The 23,569-nt window shown below is 41.8% G+C and overlaps 1 protein-coding gene across 1 annotated transcript; it reads right to left on the bottom strand.

Annotated features, from left to right (window-relative positions):
• Positions 1-711: 711 nt before the first annotated feature.
• nup210 (nucleoporin 210) lies at positions 712-20,166 on the bottom strand. The gene is made up of 40 exons (XM_037277611.1): positions 19,788-20,166; positions 19,092-19,231; positions 18,742-18,873; positions 17,641-17,737; positions 16,819-16,969; positions 15,796-15,928; positions 15,555-15,713; positions 15,168-15,236; positions 14,982-15,088; positions 14,153-14,293; positions 13,893-14,030; positions 13,626-13,781; positions 13,072-13,270; positions 12,569-12,714; positions 11,892-12,110; positions 11,473-11,646; positions 11,159-11,351; positions 10,850-10,956; positions 10,585-10,689; positions 10,146-10,247; positions 9,887-10,015; positions 9,534-9,661; positions 9,315-9,450; positions 9,167-9,229; positions 8,577-8,756; positions 8,423-8,503; positions 8,194-8,325; positions 7,959-8,117; positions 7,598-7,689; positions 7,335-7,509; positions 6,050-6,225; positions 4,959-5,179; positions 4,736-4,872; positions 3,771-3,885; positions 3,159-3,305; positions 2,298-2,548; positions 2,017-2,212; positions 1,618-1,728; positions 1,285-1,359; positions 712-1,047 (listed from the first exon to the last, which is right to left on the bottom strand). The coding sequence occupies exons 1-40, from the start codon at positions 19,934-19,936 to the stop codon at positions 965-967; spliced, it is 5,604 nt and encodes a 1,867-aa protein (XP_037133506.1). The 5' UTR covers positions 19,937-20,166; the 3' UTR covers positions 712-964.
• Positions 20,167-23,569: the final 3,403 nt, after the last annotated feature.

Here is a 23,569-nt window from a genome sequence, read left to right as displayed (position 1 = left end):
CACTGAACTGATGATGCACATTTGAAGGATTTGTCACATTTTAAATTGCTTTCAGTAGGCTTTTCAGTAAAATGTGTTTAGGCTACAACAACAAAGGACATTTCTTTGTATTTTCAAGTCAGTTTTTTCGTCACAAAAGCATGTGGCTCCTGTTGAGTTTACAAGAAAACTGATAAGTGGGCAAAGTCAACCAATACACAGCATAACCTTACTGGAAAAAAAAAAAAAAAAACATGTTTAGAAGTCAGGCAACAATATGAGTTTCGTGAACAATGGAGTGGGCTTGTATAACAGAACTCAGCAAATGGCAGAACAAGGACAGTGAGCTATTGAAACTTTGTTCTATGCGCACGCACACACACACCCACGCACAAACACACCCACACACACGAAAGCATTTAAAGGCCATTGCAAATCCATCCATCCATCCATCCATCCATCCATCCATCCATCCATCCATCCATCCATCCATCCATCCATCCATCCATCCATCCATCCATCTTCTGCACCGCTATGTCCCCACAGGGTTTGCGGGTGTGCTGGAGCCTATCCCAGCGGTCATCGGGCAGTAGGCGGGGGACACCCTGGACCGGTTGCCAGCCAATCGCAGGGCACACAGAGACGAACAACCATCCACACTCGCACCCACACCTAGGGGCAATTTGGAATGCCCAATCAGCCTGTCAAGCATGTTTTTGGGATGTGGGAGGAAACCCACGCGGGCTCAGGGAGAACATGCAAACTCCACACAGGGAGGGTCGGAGGTGGAATCGAACCGGCACCCTCCTAACTGTGAGGCGGACGTGCTACCCAGTGCGCCTCCGAGCCGCCCTCCATTGCATGTCTTGTACCAATATCAAAATGCAACGATTTTGCAGTCGCATCCAACAGCTTTCACTGTGAGGGTATTGAGGTACATTCAGTCATGACCCTCTGTGGGACGAGAGGGATGATGAAGGCTTTGTCAGTAGTTGGTAGAGAAGAGACGCAACCTGGAGTTGCTGTTTGTCTCCATCCCGGGTATGGACTGGTTGAAAGAATCTGGGGCTGAGAAAACAGACAGGAGGAGTGCTAGTGAATTCAACGGTACTTATAATATGAGGAAAAAGTTTGGAATTTTTAGTAAGGTATGCTTGAGCAGTGTGTTAGTCTATTGTTGGGCATGATGCTGAATGCTATCAGATTTATCACATAATCAGATTTATGACTTAACAGTTCACATTCTTTCTTGCAAGCATATTCATTGTTTTTCTAACAGGAAACATCATTCCAACTGTGTCCTACCAGCAACGGGTGGAGGCCTCCTGAGGGTGAAAGGAGGGTACGTTTGCTGCTTCGGTGAGAACACCGAGTGGATGACTGCAGAAGACAAAATGGGACAATTTGTGAAGAGCTGAGTACCATAACACCATCAAGACTGAGCATCAAAAATAGCGCAATTCAATGAGGAAAAAATGATATGCATTATCATTAAAATGATATCCAAGTATGATGAACTGTACGTGTACCATGGCATTAAATTGTCGGACAGTGCAATCCATTGCAAAGGTGTGTTACCATGAAGATAAAGAGGTCAAGATGAAAGAGATTTAATAGTAGTAGTAACTGGCACCCTACCGATGATGACGATGGATGTACCGGCGAGCAAGGCAAACAGAGTGAACAGCATCACGTGGTAAGAGTCGTGTGGTGGGCGGTCCCCCTCTCTGTTAACAAATTGTGCAGCAGCTGCATTTGAAGAGAACAAGACGAAATACCAGTCAGAATGTATTCCAAGGCCTAGATGGAGCTACAACAAAGTACAAATTATAAATTACAGCACAAGGCAGAACTGTTTTGGCTATGATCGTATTCAAAAATGTATGTTGATGTAATTGGACACTTTTTTTTACATATTACTGAAATGAATAGTGTTGCTCTTAATTAAACTAAAGATTTTTCACACAGTCCCTCTTAAATCTTTTTCAAGACACAACCTTATTGTGACTTCCCATTAACCCACAGAGGGGAACTTACCTTGCATGCCTGCACCAGGCTCAGCCACGTGTATCAAAGTGACCGGGATGATGAGACTCTGACCCGAGGAGGCACTGCTGATGGTAATGGAAGCAGAGTCAGCTGCTCGCAGGTCCAAAACCCTGATGGTGTACTTCGACAGACTGCTGTGTGCCTCGATCTTCTGAATACTAATGATGGGAGAACTGGATACCACCTAAGACCCAAAACAATATTCCACTATATTGGAATGCTTTATCTGAGGAATCATTATTTTTATGAAAAAAGTTCTTTCCCCTGACCTCCATGTCTGCGAGGGCAGCAGCTGGACCGAAGACTGAGAGCTCCGCAGATGGGTGCAAGTTGGAGAGCATCAGCTCCGTCTGGTCGCAGTAGAGGGCGGGCTCTATCGGCAGTCTGGTGCTAACCTGCTCCCCAGAGAAGGCGCTGCCCTCCAGACCAGCCTTCACTAGCAAGTTGGTCATGGACATGCTGAGAACTCGGGTTAGCTGGTCTGCCATTGGCCGTAGGCTCATTAAACACTTGTACAAGCCTATGGCAAGGACAAAAAATAGACAGGAGGCTAAAAATGACAAACTGATGAGAAAGTGGAAACATAACATTGAAGTGAAAAAATTAGACAAGCAGCCGGCAAAATGACATAAGAGCAAAAACAACCAAATAAAAAAAGCTTGGCGTTCTAATCCTCATAGACAGTATATTTCAGTCACATGTTCCCACTAACTCCAACTGCAATTAGACAAGGTTTCAGGCGTTAAGAAGCCTCTGCAGCACAGCATAGCAAGCTGGCATCTTTGATGGGTGCTGTTAGATACACTCCGTGAGCCTCACAGCTATTGATTACAGCTTGTAAAGCTGTATTTACCTGACCCCTCACTTGGAGGCACAGAGGCCACATTTGATTCAAGACAACTTTGTTGCACAGAGCCATGTCAAAGCTATCAAAAGCAGTTTAACCGAGGGTGCATTGAGACCTCAGATTCACTTTTATTTTTATTTCTTTAAAATTATTCTAAATGGGAACTGGTTCTCAGCTGACTTAGCTGGTTAAATATGGGTTAATAAATACATATATTCACCAGCTCATTACAGATCCAATAGGGAGCATTCCCCACAGGTATGTAAATTCAGGTAAGACATACCAATGCTGGGATCAAAACTGGTGTGCGTTTTGAAGACGCTGCTTGCGGGGAAATCAACAGCATCACTGGTAAAGCTGAGGAGGCAAGCGACAGAAGTTTCTGGCTGCAGTAGCGCGATGGCTTCTGTCTGGATCGAGGAGCAGGTTCCTGCAGGATACATTACATCGGCATAAGCTTAAGGCTACAATAAATAGAGTTAAAGAAATTAGATGAAGATTGGAAACGTGGAGGAAGCTGTGCCGAAAGCATTTGAGAGTGATTTAATAAGCTTCGCTGTTAAATACATTCAGTATTGAAACGTAAAGATAACACACGGAATGGGTGAAGTCTTTTTTTCACTTCAATAAATATGATGGCCATGAGGCTTAAAGTGGAGAGCAATGTGGTGCAGGTTTTTACATCAACAATTAACCGCAGTTATTTTTAGTTATTCACCCGAGCAAGTGGCCTTCAAGGTTCCATTAGCGTTTAACAATGTTGTTCTGTTTTGGGGTGAAGAATGAAAAGCAACAATTCAGTGGACAAATAACACTTTGGAAGTTCACATATGGGTTTGTTTTGTAATTTTCGACGTGTAGTGACAAAATTTCACAAGTTGAGTATTTCCCGTACCAATGAGGTTGGTTCCGTGTCCTCTGGTTGTGAGTAAGACTTCAGTCTGCTTGCCAATTCTGACTGGCAAGGCCTGCGCCATTGCGGCTGTCTTTGTAGCCGATTCCACCACAACCTAACAGTCAAGAGGAAAAATAGAATTATCATGCTAGTCAATTATTCCAAAAATAAGAGATAGTGATGCAATATTTGTACAAATATGCAGGTTACATAAAGATCAATTAGGTGGACTGAATCTGGAAAAAAATAAAAAAAGTAAAATAAATTAAGTAATTCATCTTTTCTCTACTTGATCAAGTGTGAGCTCCTCGTCACACACAAATGTGACATAATCTAGATGGAGCAGGACGTACTTTCCGACTATGGGAGTGGTTCACAATGTTTTTGTCTAGTGTAAACTCAAACCTTTTTGTCATACCGTGAGTACACTCACTCATTCCTGTTGACAATTCTTTTAAGGCAGAAAGTAACACAACTGACTATTGAATGAAAGTTATTTTATTTTTTCTCCTTAATTTGAATTCCAATCTCAGGCACTGTCTTCTTAATTCATTACAGTACAGCAGTTTCATTCTTTCGTTTGTGCTTTAATGAGACACTTGAGCGGACACACAGCTGTACTGCGGGTTTTGACTTTGCAGGAAAAAGTGTGTTGCACATAAAATCCCATTTTATTGAGGGGTTTATGAAATGACTGAAAGTATTTACTTTTAACATTCACCGCCTGTTGGGTACTTTTGTTCAATAAAGAATTTAAATTTGCTGCTTGTGTGCTGTCTGCTTCGGGGTTCAAATTCCTCTCCACAAGTCACAGGGAAGAGTTTAATATGCATAATTAGAACTTAATCAGTTATACCGAAGGACCAAAAAAAAAAAAAACACCAACCCCTCAGTAATTTAGCATTTATAAATTATACCAGCTACATTTGTCGCTATGAGCTCTGTGTTAAGAAAACATACGTTACCTCTCTGTATGTTTTTAAAACACCAGGTATCTCGTAGTACACGGTAGCTGCCCCATAGTCTCTGGCCACAGCTGCACCGGTTTTGGAATCCACCTGGAGCACAGCATTGGCTGAGGAGCTCCAAATACCATGACCTCCTGCAGAGAAAAGTAGAGTAAAAACACCACAAAATGACAAATTGTTCCGAAGATTTGGCACATTTACATGCTCTTAAGACGCTCACCCTCTTGACTGGTCAGCTGTGCAGTAAAGCAAATGACGTCTCCCACCACCAGCCTCTGGGCCTCTCCTGGCAGGATGGCATGCTCCACGGGAAGAGGAATGTAGTCCGCCATCACAGTGTTTTCGTTGTCATGGACAGACAGAAGCGTGAGGCCTACGTTGACCGTCCTGACCGTCAAAGTGTGGTTATCAGGCCCAGACCCGACCTGCACCAGATCATCCCTAACAGACAGGGAGAAAACAATTTAAAAATTAATTGCAAAGAAAAAGTATTTGAAAGGTAGACCTTCAGAGGTTTTTCTTTTCTGCATTATTACCTGAAAATTCAGACTGTCTTAAGCGGATTAATCTTTGAATGGAAGCCTCAAACAGAGCAGTTGATTAAACGCTGTCTCCAGTAGTATTAGAAAAATAAACAAGGAGTGTAGCATTTCATTTTTGTTGGCACTACTTGTCCTGCTTTCTACCTCCATCAAAAGAGCATCTGCTATGGACAAGCTACTCCCAACTGAAATACCAGTCAAATCCAATCACCTCTAGGAGATTTTAAAAATAATTTAATAACAGCCTATTTTTTTCAGTCACAACAGTATCAGCCATGTGTGACTCTGATTTTGATTGGTTTCCCCCCAAAAGTGAATGTCAGCACCATGAGTACACTTCCCTGCCAACCACTCCCATTCATTTAACTCACTCACTCCTTAATTGAGGGGATAACAACTTGTGAAACCATGTTGACGAGAACAGCCTCGTGAATTAACGTCGTGAATTACAAGGAGTGCCTGCCTCATGATTCTAAACCGTACTTGAAGTCATGAACTGTTAATGTGCCATGTTCATAAAGCACAGATCATTCTTATAATGCAGAATTTCTTAAGTGCTCACAGGTCTGGTATTCAATTGTAAATATTTTGCTTCCAGTCTTCCAGGAATACCACATGGAGATGTAAATTAGAATCATCATAAAACAATCGTGTAAATTATTCAAGGTTGTTGTACATCATCAGTCAGACATGTTTGAGTGGCTTGTGGGTTTGGCACCCCCCTCCTCAGGGATATTTGCTCAGATCGAGAGGTAGAGTGAAGACTCACCTGTTTGTGGAGAAGGTGACACGGCTGTTGGCGCTGTGGAGGGTCTCTCCAGTGCTGGTGTGAAAATGAACGGTGAAGGTGAGGACAATGCCCAAAGGGAGGGCTTTCAAGCTCTCCCCGGTGGGCGTGTGTAACGCTGGACTGGTACTGAAGCGCACGTAGGACACAGGTACCACCTGAGGGAAGAGGAGGGGAGTGTTGCCGCCTTACAATGTCACCACAAGACTTTGTACAATTGTTTACCACACAGCAAGAGAGCAAGGGATAGAGGTTGACGGCCTGGAGCTCCTTTGAACATAAACATGGATAAACATGGACTTAAGAACCAAATTGCTAAAATCAATGATGAACAATCAATTGTCGATTAGGTTTCGTTTATAGTTTGGTATTTTTTCCCCAATTTTCACCTGAATATATAGAGATAATGAAGCAGTTTAAGTGTATAAATTATTAAGTTTTATTTTTTGGCTCTCACGCTCCTGGACCCTACTTCCAGAAAAACAGCCATATGCAATGCGCACCTGAGTATTAGTCCTAGGACCATCCAAACTATGAAAAATGTGCGACTCACAGTGGCTTATAGTTAGAAAAATATGGTATGTGCTCAAACATTGCATTGAATAAATCAAAAGTGAAATCCATCCATCCATTTTCTGTACCGCTTGTCCCCACGGGGGTCGCGGGCGTGCTGAAGCCTATTCTAGCAGTCATCAGCATTGTGGCGGCCGTGGCTCAGGCAGTAGAGCGGGTCGATTAGTAACCGGAGGGTTGGCGGTTCGACCCTAGCTCTGTCACAGTCACATATCGTTGTGTCGTTGGGCAAGTCACTTCACACACCTTGCCTCCAAGTCACCATTGTAAATGAGAAAATGTTCTAAATTGACTTACCTGGTAAAACATTAAATTAAAAAATGAATAAATAAATAAAAATCAGGCAATAGGGACACCCTGAACCAGTTTCCAGCCAATCGCAGGGCACACATAGATGAACAACCATCCGCACTCGCACTCACACCTAGGGGCAATTTGGAGTGCTCAATCGGCCTACCATGCATGTCTTTGGGAGGCGGGAGAGCACCAGAGTGCCCAGAGAAAACACACTCAGACACGAGGAGAACACACAAATCATGTAACATGGAATCGAACCAACACTCTCTGAACTGTGAGGCGGACGTGTTAACCAGTGCTCCACCGTGCCGCCCCATAAGTGAAATGACAAAATGAATGTAATCCAAATCACAATTTAAATGTTTTAAAAAGGTCAGAGGAAGCCTTTCAAACTGACCTTTACTGCGACGATGAGAGTTTGATTGACACCAAAGGACTCTTGTGAAGTAACCATCAGTGATGAAATGCCAGTGAGTGGGCCAGAAAAGAGGAAGCCCTTGTCATCAACTTGCGCGATAGCAACTTGGTCAGCGTAATTCATCATTTGGTATGACAGTGCACCCACACCATCCCTAGTGCATATCAACACAAGTCAACTTACAGGTAGGGTTTTCTCAGTATTTAATTGAGGAACAAGGTAAACCTGCAAGTTGAACTAACCTGTTCGTTTGGAGTTTGAGGGCTGAATTTGGAGTCATGAGTATCTCGTCGGACTCGACTTGGGGATTAATCATGTGTAGCTTGTCATAGACCTTGATCAAAGCAAAGAGTGACACCACCATTATTAGGGCATGATTGACACGTTACAGTCTCTGGCACACTGAAGTTAAGTACATTTAATTTGTAGCCTTATCGCTTCACAAAGCGAACTTCAAATATTCCAAAGATCAACAATTCCACTGCTCTGCAGCTTTTGACGTTTAAATTTGATGGAGGCAGCAGATGGGGCAGGTCGGTACATTGTGGCAATTAGCTCACTTTATAGTAAAATGTAAACCCGAGCCCAGTTTTAGAGTTGTACCTGGATTTGGATCTCATCTTTGAGCTCTGGAAGATACCCAGCAAGTTGACCAACAACCGGATCGACAACTCTGAGGACAACCTTGAGCCCAGTCCGCCCTCTTGTTCGACCCGTCACGCTCATGCCGAAATTGTGCTCGGCGTTGAGCTCCACATTAGCCTGCGGGCATAGGAAGGCAAATATGGCAAAGAGTGAATAGTGAACAACAGTGCACACAGGTGGTGCACATGCATACCATAGAGTGTCTTGACTGGACATCCAGGATGTCCCTTTTGGTAGTGGACCAGTGGAAGCTAAGTCCTGGCACAGCATTGCCAAAGGTGAAGGGTGTTTGGCTATTGGTCAAACCCATCACAAACACAGGCATCTACAGAAGGAAATAAGGTGCGACAAGGGCCCATGGCGACCATTTAATAAAACGTGTTCGACTGGAAACAGTCTTTCTAAAAATGTACAGTGCGTACCTGCGCTCCCGTCTTCATACGTGTAATGGGTGCTCGAATTCGAATGGCAGTCAAATGCACAACCTCAACTTCTACCTGATCCTAAAAACACACAAGTTCCATTTGTAGTTGCATCTGTGACAACTCACCTACATCACCCCATCACGTTATTTACCTTTGACACAACAACCAACTTGCCGGTTTCAGCATCGACAGCTTGGACGAGTCCTGTCACAGTGACGTTACCGACGGTCACACCCTTGACGTGACCTATGCCGTTAACAGAAGCGATGTCCTCATCAGAGATAGAAAAAAGAATATTGGACTGAGGCTGAGGGCCCCCCTCAGATGTGATCTAGAAACAAGGAGATTTTAAATCAGAATAATGAATACATTTTGGCAATGTAACAATTAGGCCGAAGCATTTCCAAGAGTTATCACCGTTCATTTTACGACGACAATGGCAAAAATCATTAGATGAACCTTTTACATGAACTTTCTGAAGTGGTACATCACTTGGGTATATTGCCCTATGTAATGTTGGGCAATTAGATGGAGTTCTGATTAGATAACGGTGCTTTTTAATGAGCACAACAGTGCACCGAAAGAGAAGAGAGCATTGAGGCCAATGCTGTTTTCTGAAGAAGAAGCCTGGCAAAGGTCCCTTTTGGAAGAGTGATGGCGGACCAAATGAACTCTTCTGGCAAATTCAACTGATGCTACCTGCTGTCAGCATGAGCATCGGTCGCGTAGACACAAACGCACCTGCATCATTGCTCCAATCAGCAGAGTCATTTTCCGAGGGATGAGTTTGAATGGTGGAAATACCTATTAAAAAAAAAGAGTTCACATGGTGTAGTTTGTATGTTGGAAGTCGTGATCATGACTTGAATGATGTGAACAAACAAAATACCTCGATTTGTTGAGGGGCAGATGAAATTTTTCTCCCATTTTTATCTACTACGACAGCTGACAACGTTGTCTGGCCAATAGAAAGACCTTTTGCAACGTAAACCGCAGTGTCATGTTCTGTGGACTCTGCGAGTGGTCTATAAAAGAAACAGAAAGATGTGTCCACTAAGGTTAAGATACCTTTTAACACCAGTGTCACATCAAGTGTCATATCACTTACGTTAATGCGACAATTGAAGACGCTGCCTTAACTTTCAATTTCATGAACGGGAAATAGCTGGTCGGGAAAGGCTTTTTGTTGTCATTCAATACTGTGACATAACACCTTACTGATTTGCCAATTTCCACCTGTAAATGAGACAAATGAGGCCGGTCATTAGGGAAATCACCAGTTTGGTTCACAGGAAGGGCAAACCGAAGGGAGCTCCATGAATATTACAAGTTGAGCACTCATACAGAACAAATATATTGAGCGCCACCAAGGCACGTATGGAATGTGTTACATACACTGTAATAAGGACCATCGTATAAAACACATTAATTAAATGAGGAATTATCAGACTGGAAACTGACCTTGTCGACCACTCTCATATTCACCTCCAGGATTTCGGAAACCCGCACTGTGGCTTTGGCTGCAGATGGGACCGCTAAACAAAGGTCATGAATCATCAATTCCACCACACCTGGCTGGATAGGGGCAACCTGGCGACATAAAGGAATTCACAAGAAAAATTCAAATTGAACCCTTTAAACCACCAGATGCATTCATACTGTGATTTCCTATTTCCCTTCCCTAATTGACTCCAATACAAATCCAGATGTCCCCACATACCTGAACTGTTCCTTGGGTGTCCTGAAACACCACATCTGCAATGTCTTTAATGCTGCTGTTGACAAAAAAGTGGCCTGACCCCCCTTGTACGACAAGATTACTCTGTAAGGAAAAACACACGTAAAACTTTTCAACACATCTCAAATTTGGTATGGATAAGACTTTCATCTCACAATTCAAGCTCACGTGCAAGGTCGATTGAGCATGCTGTGCGAGTCACACCAGATAGACCTCATCACAATTGCACATTAAAATCCCTTTAACAGAGTTCACGGCATTTATTTATGCCTTACATGTGTCAAACACGTCTTAGGCAAGCAGGGCCCTCTAAAACTGTCAAATGTGCTTGGATGAAGTTACTTGCAAAAACTACAATACTTAATACTAAATGTATGGACCCAAGAGTTATCAATCAGTAAAATAAAAACACATCTCTTACCCGCACATCTGGGTGGTTGAATATGGTCAATGTGTCAGGAAGAACCTTCACAGCTTCAACTAACAGGAGTTCCAATGTTGCTGACACAGGGGTAAACGTGTCACCCTTTCAAAAAACAGTTGAAAGTTATATACGTAATAGATATGTACCGAAGAGGGGTTTTAATGTCTTTCAGGGAAGACAAAGAGGGCAAGGAGGTCACCGTCACAGCAAGGAGAGAAAACAGACTGTTCAATGATAACAAACTGTCAAATTTAACACGTACCCGTCGATGAACATTGGCTGCTTGGATATGAGACTGCTGATATTCCAGCGCTGTCGCCGTGATGTCAGCAATCCCCGATTGACGATGTACGACGACGATCTGCCGGCCTATTACGGGTGACAAAGAATTGCTAATTAAAAAACAAAGCAATCCATGATTTTAGACATCAAAGAACTGCAGCAATGGAAGTTGAGGCAATCAATTCAGCAAAGGCTTCCTCCCCAAAAAGCTCACCCATAGAAAAGATATCCAAGCTTAGGTCTGATAAAATATAACAAAAGACCCATTTTTAAGAACAGACACTTATACCGTGTAGTTTCATCTGTTTGTTTTCATCCTCAAAAGGTTCAAGGGTCATAGGTAGGGTAGGCTCGATACTGGCCAGGGACACTTTGCTTGATTCCCACACTGTGCTCAGTGAGCTGAAGTTGTCAAACTTCCGCCCTTGTTCATCAAAAGCTGCAAGCTCCAAAACTGAGTTGCGGTAATTTGAAACCGGTACCTTGAAAACAGCACAAGAGACACAATCATTCGTTGGATCATTTTGCCTAAATACCAGCATTGCAATAGTGAGGCTTTTTTTTTTTTTTTCTAAATCAAGGAGGAGGAAGAAAGAAGCATACCACGTATTTGTTCTGCTGGAGCAGAGGGCATGAGAGTTCTAGCTGTGGAACGGCGTACACTGGGACCAGCGTGAAGCGTGACGGAGGAGCGCAAACAAACTTTACAGATGCCCGCTCTTCGGCGGGATAAGGGTTGGTCATACTGGCCTTGTTGCTCACCCTCACCTCCAGCATCTGCAAAATTTTGATGGGTCACTACAAAGCTGACAGTGGGGTCACCATAATACACGTCTTCTCTAGGATCAGAATAGTATTGTACAAACAAATTTTCTGTCGGCATGGATTGTGTAAGTACCGTTATCATCAGTGTTGCGGCCAATACATACAAAGACAAAGCTAAAATGTGTAGTTTTTAAGAGGAAAAGTCAAGCCTACCTAATATCACTACAATTTTATTCAAACAAACATGGAGAAATTACCTGCTCTCCCAATACCCTGCAGGTTGCTCTGACCAAGTGCTGATCGTAATTATGGGAGAGTGGGCTAGCCAGAGTCAGGCTCACGCTTTCTTCATTCTCAGCTTTCAAGTCACAGAAGAATTTAGAGGGCTTCAGAACCCAAGGCTGAGGCCCACCCTCAAACAGCATGTCTTTAGAGGAACCCAGTGTCACAACAGCCACGGACACGGGGTCAATAGCCTGCCAAATGACATCAGTAAGACAATTAGTCTAAGAAAGGAGCGTGACCACGTATATTGTTATGACATAAAACGGCCTACATCGCAATGGCAGATTTTTTTCAATATCGCCCAGCGCATCTTATTCCTATGCAGCAGAGAGGCGTACTATTATAAATCAGACTAGCAAGCGTATAATGCATAATTAAAATGCATAGAGCTTGGAAGAAATCCAAGAGGAGATCATTTGAAGAGTCACTGATCATCCCATTTCTGCCTTGATTCTAAGGGCAGGCTATGTGTATGAATGCCCACGGTGCGTGCAAGAGCGGCTTTTTTGCCACCTTAGAGAACAAAGGCTAACTGGCCTTTTGAGGCCAAAGGAAGAGAATCACAAAATGACTTAAAGGAAGGTTTGTGACGTTCGATGAACAAAATCTGTCGACAAGGCTATTCGTATTGAGACTTTTTAGGACTCACGATGAGGGGAGGATAAGCTGCAATCGTGATCTTTGCGCCGAGGTGAACATTGCCATGGTTGTAGCTGACCGACAGCGTGGTGTAGCCCGGGGCCAGGGCTTTGGCTCTCACCCCACTGCAGTGGCCTTGGCCTGGACCCAGTCGACCTGCAAGGCAGAAACATGTGTTTTTTAAACGACCGATTTGAAAATGTTTCAATGTTGAACAAGTTCTACGTGTCCTACCAACCACTCACACACACATCGATGTATTGCTGGTCTCACTGCCACAACCAACAAATAAAAACAATACAACAAGCAAACATGCACTTTTATTCTCAAATACAATATGCCTGAGTGGTCTGTTCCTTTGACAAACTGACAAGTAGGATGACCATCTATTAGTTAATGACCTTTACTTGGTGGCAATTCTCCTGTGAGTGAGGCAACTAGCAATAAGAGGAAGAATTTATCTTTTGTGCGCTGAACCAGATGCCACACATCAGAATGCATTTGCAGACTTGCCTTCAAGATGCTGAAAGACGCCTTGGCTTTCCTCATCTACCTGCAGGTCAAAGTGGGAGCAGTCACTCAACATGACAGGCTCCATCCACTTTTCCTCCAGTCGGCCAAATATTCGGAGCGGTAGCTCTAGAATCATGCCCACTCGAGCCTCCACTGGGCAGGGAGCAAAGTCCATTGCTACAGGTTCAACGACGTATACCTGTAGGATTACATTTTTTTTTTTTTTTTTCCCAATCAATGTCAAACTTCGGGATGAGAGAAAGTACACGTTTCAGTTGATAAAGCTCCATCACTAAGTAATCAAAGTGATAACTGACAGCCTCCCGCCAAAAATTTAATTGTTTGTCATTTTTATGCAAAAAAAATCATATCGCTTTTAATGTTTCATTATATTATTGGAGATTAATAAATTTAAAAATGCTATAGGGAACAATGCAGAGAATACAGTGGTGTCAGTGCACTGCTAAAACTTAGTTTTGCTTTCAATACTAATACATTTATGAATTAAATTTGCAAATGAAAGGGATTGTCAATAATGTTGGCAGCCACCATACCTTCATCTCCCCAAAGTGGAGAGGGTTGCGCATATCCTGCGCTTTAATTATGCTGACGCCAATGTCCCTGGCTGTTGTCATTACGCCTTTGACAGTCACTGTGGCCACATTTGTGTTGGAGGAAGACCAGCTGAAATTTCCACTGCCGCCGGTTGCCTATCCAAAGCATTGAGAGCAAAGATACATCTCTTCATGACATTGAATAGTAATTGTACACCATGAAAGGTGTTTGCCCAAAACACTTTTGCTCATATTATTGAATTATACCTTTATTGTGTATTGATAGACGCCGACCTTGGGTTGCCATGGGAATGTGAGAATACTGGGACTTAGAACTATAGGGTTATAAATTTCCACATCCTGTTCATTGTGTATCGGGTTGGCTAGTGGGTGGACCCCACCTTTCTAAAAGAAGTAGAGAGCACAGGAAGTATTCAGACTGGCCACGGAATTCTTATGGAAGAATAAAAGGTTGAAACATTTGTCATTTTGAATTTAAAATATGAACAAGCACATAGCAAACTTACTTCATCCTCAACAGCTCTTAAGGTAGCATCAATGATACTTAGTCCATCTTTCTTAGCTTTGACCCTATGATAAGATCCATTCAGGGAAGATTGCAAAACGTCAAAGTAGTCCAATGAAAAAACTGAGTCAATACGGATGTTCTGCCACAAAAAGAAGGAGAAAAGAAACATCAACAGATGTGCTTTATGTTTTGTTAATGATGGTAACAGTAAAGCTGTGAGCTGTACAGACGTGTGTAACGTGTGAGGAAGGGGGAAAAAAAAATGTCGTAAAAAGGGCAGTGCAGTGATGGAAAACTGATCAGGTCCCTGACATACATTTGATCGGATCGCACTAGTGAATCTAGAAGAGTCCCGGTTAACTTGTCTCTCCCTTTGCAACAGAGAGAATATGAAAGAACAGAAAAACTCGAGCGCTTCGATGTTACGTAACGATTGCACGGCTAAAATCCGTTTCATAGTTCTACAAGTCTGAACTTTACAGATATGTTTGCTTCATATCACTGTGTGATAAGAAAAAAACGACACCCTCTTCATTTTGTTTCCACTGAGTAGGAGTCTTTAGTTGTTAACGGTGGTAGCTTTTATTTTGACTAGAACTTAAGTACTCTAAAATTACTCGTTTTTCCCTCCGTTAATTTCCCCGCTGTTGTGAACGGAGCAGGGAGTCAACCGGACACTAATTAGCCAATCACTGGCGAAAGCTGAACTACGTCACACGGCTGGTTGATCATCACAATGCTTTATTTTAAAATAATAAGCATTTTTATTGTGACATTTTCACCTCGAGGCGTTCAATACACTTATAAGCCCACTGAGGTTTACTTACGTCAGACAGGTAGATTTTGTTGCCAGATTTATCAAGTACTTCAATCAGGATATCATAGTCTCGACCCGTTTCCAGAACCCAACTGTCTCCAGGATGAATTTTAAAACCTAAACCAAGTATACAAGTTTGAAAAACGTCTCGCAACCACTTTTCCCTTTGCAACAAAAAGGGAGTGACTGAACAAACCTAAGTAGGCAGGTTCCACCACATACAGAGTGCTATTGGGAAGACGAAACACCCCTTGCATTCGAAGACCTAAATAATACTTGTAAGGAAATTTGGTGGTGATGTTGATACTATGGCTATTGTTGGACAACCATGTACGCTTCCCGCTGCATCTTCTTGGTTTGTGCAAGCGGCTTCATCTGCTTGCTCCTTTCCAGAATATTTTCAACTTTTCCATAACAGCACAAGTAGGAAATAAATTCTATCAGAGCAGACTAAACACACTAATGAGACTGTACTGTCTTGTTACTGTATATTAGCAGTGGAAGGGGTCATGAGCCGGTGCACCTCATCAGTGCATTATTAAGCCTCCAGCAGAGTACAGGCGGGAATATTTCAGAAGGATACTTTTATGGTCGAGCACGACATTGATGTGTCCCAGTTGAACGGCGGTAACCATGGAGGTTCTTTGATCCAGACGTGCGACAGCAACATCCGGGTTACTGTTTGTGTCGACCACGCTGTTCTGAAGATGCAGCTCATATTGATCACACGGCATTGAAAGCTCTTCAAAAACATGGGGAAATGAAAACATACTAGCTTAGATTTATACTGATGTGCAAACGCAAGCTCTCATCGACAGTCATACCGGCTATCGAGCCCTGTCTTATCTTCAGGGCTTTGTATCGGATTGACGTTCCAACCAGCAGGTAGACGTTGTGTGCAGGGCTCAGCAAGATGTTCTCTAAAATCAGTAGTTTCACCTCAGCTGCATTCACATCCTGCAGCACAGAATGGAAATCATGAGCCACATAGCAACAGCCTCATCCTCAGGCCAGTGGTTTAAAAAACAGCATAAGAGAGCCTTAAAGAGGACATGATATCAATTTGATTTGCTTAGTTAATTGTAAGTCACATGCACGTAGATTTTTATGACAAATCAGTAAAAGTTGATAGATTAGTTGCTTCTTGCTTTTTTGACAAGTTGCCACTTTCTTGAGTAGTCAGATACCAAGCACTGATACATCTGGTACTTTGGATAACATTTCTCTCAAAAAACAATGACAGATAATTTCAAGACCAAATATTCTTCTTAAATCACACAAAGTTAATGGCAATGTTCTATTCTTCTCATTTTTAGTTCATGATGTTAAAATTGTCACAGAAGGGCAGCCAATACTGGCATGAAATAAGGCTGGTTGGTATTGGCACCGACACCAATACATGCCCATCCCTACCTACTTGTGAGGTCAGAAAAGTGGGCAAATCAAAAAAAACATGTAATTAATTTAGATCTTTAAAAATTAATGTCATTGAAAAATGCCATCATTTTCAAAATGGCTGGTATTCTCACACCAACACTCCATTTTCACCGTTTATCACCTTAAAAGTCAACTTTCCCTAAGGAAAGGGGGAATCTTTAATTGAAGTTACCTTTTTATTTTATGACTGGCATATAGCGGCCATAAACTTATGAAATTATGAGTCAGGTAGGGACGAATGATTATCCCATCTTTCTATATTTAGATCCCTACATCAGTGGAGGTTTACGGTCACATAGAGGCCACGATTTAAATTCTTCTCGTCCTCCAACACTAGGAAATCCTGGAGGCTGTCTGACACTCAGGCAATACATTTGAATAGTTGTGGAGGAAAAGTATTTTTATCTTACTTGATAGAGTGACTCTTGTAGTTTGGCCTTCACTTTAGCGTGTCCTGTTTTCAGGCCTGACACCAAAATGATATTGCCCTGTTTTCCAACACGCTCCATTTCAGATATGTAATCAGGAGGCGTGTATGTGGAATCAGAAAACTTGAGAAACCTTAAGAAGAGAGACAAGACGTGGCATTGTTAACCTTGGGGTCCGACCCAAATAAGTAGCCACCAGGTGTAGCCTTGTGGTACCTTCAGTTATGAATTTAATTAATTTCATGACCGCACTTGTATATCAAGTCAACTTTCCCCAATTGAAATGAATGGAAACACATTTAATCTGTTCCAGCCCCCCCAAAAAAACACACAAAATGCGTTTTTCATACATTTGTTTGCATTAGAAAATTTGCATTCAACATTACTCTGCATAAAAATACATTTGCTCTTAAAAATAACCTGAAAACACCGACAATGTGAGCACACAAAACAGAATTATACAAAATATATTGTTCATCCTTTTTCTTCTTTGGGGTCGACTCGGCTATCGAACCAGCTCTATGGTGCACCACTGCTGCGTACTGATTCCATTGCAAGGCAACCAATGTGAATTGATGGTGACAGGATGTTGTGAAGTATGCTTCCGCCATCTAGTGGTGGGGGGTCTGAACGGCACTCGTTTCAAATTCTGATCATTTAACAAAAATTGGGGAAGTGACGACTTGAATCGCAAAAATTCATAAATCATGGCACTCATATCTCAAGGCACCACTGTACTCAAATAAATCAAAAACAATATAATTACATTGCTATTAAATAATGCAGATATAAGGAAAGACCTACCGTAATGAGTTATGAGAATCAGAGAATCCTTTTACATCCCCATCTTTGACTAAACTCCAGTCAAACACCAGACCGGCAAGCGTGCTGAAGGTGTTTCCTGTGAGAAAAGGCACAAGAGTTATGATTGACTTCTTACGCTTAAACAAGTCACTGAAGATTAAACAAGAGGGCATGCAACACCTGGAATTTAGCATATTTGCATATATTTGTTACTCAGGTCAATATACAGTTGGCTGGACTTAAAGGATGCTGAACACATCCATCTGACAACTCATGGCAACTGAATTAGCCTGTATGAGACCAATAGGCATTCCTCCACATTCTTCTACAGTCTACTAACAATAATGAATCTGAGGCCAAAGGTTATCAAACATAAAACCTGATACCTAAAACGTGGGTCACCAATTGTTTTGAAACTGAGCGCTACTTCTTGGGTATTGTTTTATGCAATGGGCTAGGAGTTTTATATACACTTCTGAGACAACAAATCTGATCAAATTACCTTGAATAATGTTATTATTACTATTATATTCATCTACTGTATGAGAAGAAGTCAATAATTTTGCATGAGAGCCTAATTACAAAAAACAATTAATATCAGCATATCACACTTCACTTCGCAAGTGTTTATATTTTCAAATGATCACTTTGGCATCATTCCTAGGAAAGTACAATGTATCCATTACTGGTGAGCTATTTTTACAACACACCAGTGGGTTACTCGTGTGGTACTTGGGGGCTTCGTGGCAAAATGCTGGCAACCAGTTGCCCTCGAGCTTTTAACAGAAAACATCAGACTGTAGCCGCAGCTCATTTAGTTACATGACTTTGTCTTTAACCGACCAGGGAACAAAAACAAACGAGACCAAGTCATAGACACAGCCTGATGGGATCCAAAATTGTTAATGCTAAAGTGATATTGAAATTGGTCAATCTTCACAGCAGCAAGAATACACAACGTGAGCGATATAATCATAGCAATTTAAATGGTATATATCAAATACATCATCACCAGCCTGGATGTGCTAATTAGCTTGGTTAAGGGAGTAGTTAACCAAGCAGTAGCCGGCTATAATGACGGGAAGCTTATCTCATGGGTACCTTCAGAGTCCAGTGCATTAATTTCGAGTGCAAGGGGTGAATCCTCCAGGTGTAGCTCTCTGGTGGTGGACACAATGGTGACATCATAGATCACGTCGACGATTGCATCACAACGAAGTACCTGCCCTGTCACTGTGAACGAAGAAGGGCAACACACACAATGCACATATCAAGCAGTCATAACAGCATAAAACATTCTGAGTCAACAAAAACTGCATAAATAATTGCACAATAGTAAAGAGGGAAGGACAAACACCCTGTTGTGCAATGTAAGAATTTCATGCGGATTGTGTAGATTTTCTCCATGAAGTACATGCAGTATAACATATTTGTAATTCCTTGATATTTACCAACATCTTCAGCCAGAATGGTGCTGGTCAATCGGGAGGGCTGCGTAGACACAGCTTGAAGAACTGCTCTCCTGGAACAGCCTCGGCTTGTCTCTTCATCTACGGGCTGGACGCTTGCTATGTCTGGTCGATTTGATGTCCTTAAAGAGCATGAGTACAGTACACTGGATATATTGGTCAAGTTCCTGGGCTGTTTTGCACAAAACGATCAATTTTCTTTGTACAAACAACCCAAAGTTGGGTTAACATTCCTGGGTAGGTCCAGCTTTTAACACTAAAGTTTTTCATTCATGCAAGTTAATATTTAAGCATTTTCTCTCTTTCATAGTGTTGATCGTGTGCGTAAGCCTCCTTTTGGTTAAACTTTAAATTGTCAGTGCAGTCCATCGTTAATGTTTATACCCTCCCAAGTAATCTAAAGTTCTTCCCATACCTAGGAGGGGAGTACTGGTCACAATTACTGTACTTCTTCGCAAGGTTACTTGCTGAGTGAGAGAAGGCAGTAGCTGCTCATATAGGTTATTACACATAAATAAAAGTGACATAACGAATGTTTAGGTTCACGAAGAAAGCTGTGCTGGCGTGTGTTTCCTATTTCGGTCACACACACGGTCTCTAACCGACAGATGCTCTGTGCACGTGCATGTAAATCGACACTTCCTCTGTGAGCATGTCCACCTTTTTCTCTCTACTCACCATCTGTAGCAGCCCTCGGTAGTTTCCAGTGTGAAGTTAATTCGCGTACCTCTAGCAAAGGGCAACAGCACTTTGGGTGTATTAAGCTTGAAGCAGCCATTCTTTTGAATAACACAAAGTATGGACAACAAAACTAATGCCGACTGCATTTCCGCTTAATATGACTTGTTGGTAGCAAAACTAAAATGAATAGAAACCGCAACAAACTTATGTCACCTCATTAAAAATATTTCAGTCGGTATTATTCGGGCAAGGTTATGAATATTCCGGAAAGAGTACAAACCCGAATGTTAACTCATAAACATTTCATATACAGCGAAGCTAATACATGCCGAGAACCCGCCATTTGCAACTATTGGACTTGCGAGCATGCGGGGAGTCCGGAAACGTCACGCTCCTGGAAAGATGACGCGTTTTCTTAAAGTGACACTCACATGTTAAGCAGTAGAGCTCGACTTCTCGTCATCTGTCAATATACCAGTGGTAATAACTCGGGTTACTCCGTTTTCACTTCATTCTTACAATATTTGATAACATAACCCTAAAACCCAAGTCATTTAATCTGATTAATTGTTTATCTTTTAAACAAACCACACATGTTGCCAAACAGCATTCCCTCTCATGCAACACTCAAGAGTGCAGAATAAACTTGTTTTAAACATCCCAGTCCATGAAATGCATTGGTCAAAAAGAGTCTTTGACCTGGATTAAGTATGACATCTATCCAGTTTGTTGATTTAATACCAATACAAAAAGGTACAAGTATCTGACCATTTTGTAATTGCCCTGTCATCTCAGAAAATAACGACTGAGCAACATGGCAAGGCCCCACAAGGGGGAGGCACACATAATGTAAAAACACAACTTTTGGGTGTGTGGAGTTGGGGGGGTGTAATTCACATGAGCAAAAATTTGAATATTTTGTTGAATATGTTGTTGAATTTCCCCGAAACTTTGAGTTTGCCCAACTTTTTTAAATTATTTTCACCAGTGTGCTTAACTTTAAAAATGAAACGGTAAAGTTTTTAATAAACATCCACATCACACACAAGTCAAGAATGTTGACTAGGTTTACATTGTCCAACCAAGCTCAGTTTCTAGACGCTGAAGAACCCAACTAAGAGTCTTCCTGTCTGTTCAATAAATTCCACCAGCTGTTTACCACTCACTATTGAGCAATTAATTACTTTTATATATAATGCAAGGTATGTATTTCCAACAATGTTGGATTCAATGTTGGCCAGGCATCATATTCTCTGACATTTAGAGTAGGCCTCAGATGAAACCCTAATGTGTTGCCAAATTCTAATTAGCCATCCTGAATTTGGTGTACTGTGCGCTCATCCACTTTGAAGTCAGTGCAGTTGTGCACCTCCCTCTTTGTGGTTTTCTCTTTTTAAGAGAGATGCACGCTTTAATTAGCGCATACACTGTGGATGTGTTTCACATCACTTGACTTTGCCAACTGTGATTTAAGACTTTCTATGAGTCAGTTTAGGATGAGCAAAACAGCCAATCACCATCAAGATTAGAGTTCCAATCGTTTGCATAATTATTATAAAATGATTGGAACCGTCTACACATACAATTAAGACATGTCGACACTATGCATGCTTATCTTAAAAGGAATCAAATCCTCCACAGCGCCATGATGACAATGAAGAAATAAAATTCAGAACGAGTGTAATTTAGTTTTACAAGGCAGCTGGATTTGAGCTTCACAATTCATTGATGCAAAACACAATAAGTGAGGTAAGGATAGAATGACAGAATGTCTGAGGTTTAAAAAAAAAAATGACATCATTACTTTAGATAGAGGCTCCGCTATTGTCCATTTTAAGTGAAAACTGCCTGTTGAGCAAACATCTGTCACTTTGTGATGACAACAATTGATCCTTGAACTACAATAATCTTTAAGTGTTGCCATGTGTATATTCCATTCATGAATATCTTGCTGGATGATGTCATTCAGAAAAGACTGATTCCCAAGTGCATCCTCATCTGGCATGCATGAACAGCACCATTCTACCATCAAAGTTATTTACTTGGCTGCATGCCTTACTTGACTTAGTGTACACAAATAGCCACACTATGCCATGACACTAAATACGTAATCAATATCTAACCGCGCAATCAATCTCTGCCAGAAATTTAATAGCTTGTAGTTTTGGAAGTTTACAACTAAATGTACATTACAATCCAGGAAAGATGTAATATGTTCAAAATCCGACTGTAATACAAATGAAAGGAAGTGAAAGTGTTACATTGTAATGTTAATTTGGTGTTAAAAGTCTATGTAAAGCCATCACTTAATCCATTGGTTGACCGAAACAAAAAACGTTGAGATGCAACTGATGGGAATTTTGTCCTACTGACTAACAATAGTATAATTTCATTGCAACCCAGGCCAACTACAAGACAGTTATGAAGTCTATTTTTCTGCAATTGTCAACGTATGAATGCAGCCGTCTGTGTCTGAATGAGCTACCAAGTGCGTTGTTGGTGTCTTCCATTGGTTGGGACTCGGAGTCATTGTCCATCTGAGATGAAAGCTAGTATATTAGCATTCTCCTCCCCCACATCTCCCACAATGAGTCCAGGGACACCCCGAGGGCAAAGCTGTATGTTACATAATTTGTAAATACAGTCATTTGTTGAGGTAAGCATGGAGCGATCAGGTAACTAATTAGGTGTCACTTTGGATGACCTCATACAAACTAATGTGGCAATTTCAGCAAGAAGCGATTCACCTGTTCAAACAAAAGACAAAAAGCTCTGGATATAAAAGTGTATCGTTAACAATGAACAGATAACAACCACCACGCCTGCCACAGGACTGGTGGAGGATGGGTAGTGAGGGAGAGAGGGGGGCAGGTGGTCAATGATGTCATGACAACTGACATCAACTTTAGCAAAAACCCTGCAGACTTTGAAAGCTTTGCTATTGTCAGAAGCCATTTTGCAATTTTAATTCAATATACAAAGCAGGAACAGATTGTTACTCAATTAGAAGTGGCGCAAGTCACCATTCAAGCATGCATGGATGACAAATTACAACAGCGTGGGGTGAAATTACGTCGCCCAAATCAGAATGTGTCAGATGATGTTATCTCATGGGCTGAGAGCCACGACAACACTTCTTTCGCCAGCTCGAACGGGGAGGTCGACTACTGCGGGAGGTCAATTGGTTTGGTTACTACCTGCAGCACAATGACATCCCTTCAATATTAATTCATGTTTCCTGCAGTCATTGGATTTTAACGATACAGACTTTCATTTTAAACATGCTATTCGGAAGAAAGCAGTTTGAATTTTATGTGACATCATTCACTAAGTGTCTTGCAACATACGTGTTGCTGCGGGTGGCCTTAGATCATAGGTGTTATGTCATCGTTGTGATCAACCGGTGAGGTGCAACATATGTTGATCTTTTTATTTTCTTTCCTTTCGAAAGTCTGCTTTCTAACGGGTGGCGGCTGGTTATATTTCACAACAAAAACGGCTTCCCCAGGGATTAGCCAGCTCCAGAGCTCCTTAGGTCTTATTAACAATAATTGTGCGAGTCTGTAGAACTCAGTCGACCGACGTCATACATCTGCCTCCAATTGTGTGACAACCAGTGGCATTTTGGATGGAAAAGATTATATGGAAGAAGAATGCGGGGTAGGGGACCTACTGGAGCAATACTCTCCTGCTGTCTGATGTCATTATTTGTTTTTTAAAATGAAGACTTTTAGGTGTCATTTGCATCAAAACTGTGAGCCATTATAATAACCAAACAT

Source organism: Syngnathus acus, chromosome 2 (assembly GCF_901709675.1).
Source record: "Syngnathus acus chromosome 2, fSynAcu1.2, whole genome shotgun sequence".
Classification (NCBI taxonomy): domain Eukaryota; kingdom Metazoa; phylum Chordata; class Actinopteri; order Syngnathiformes; family Syngnathidae; genus Syngnathus; species Syngnathus acus.
The sequence above is the reverse complement of the archived record's forward strand: the minus strand, read 5'-3'. Positions and strand labels throughout refer to the sequence as shown.

Coding starts and splice junctions, on each gene's coding strand:
- nup210 (XM_037277611.1), bottom strand. CDS start 19,936: ATGCAGTCGGCATTAGTTTTGTTGTCCATACTTTGTGTTATTCAAAAG. Junction 13,271..13,625: donor TCCACTTTGGGGAGATGAAG/GTATGGTGGCTG, acceptor GTAATCCTACAG/GTATACGTCGTTGAACCTGT. Junction 3,886..4,735: donor TTTTAAAAACATACAGAGAG/GTAACGTATGTT, acceptor CTTGACTGTTAG/GTTGTGGTGGAATCGGCTAC.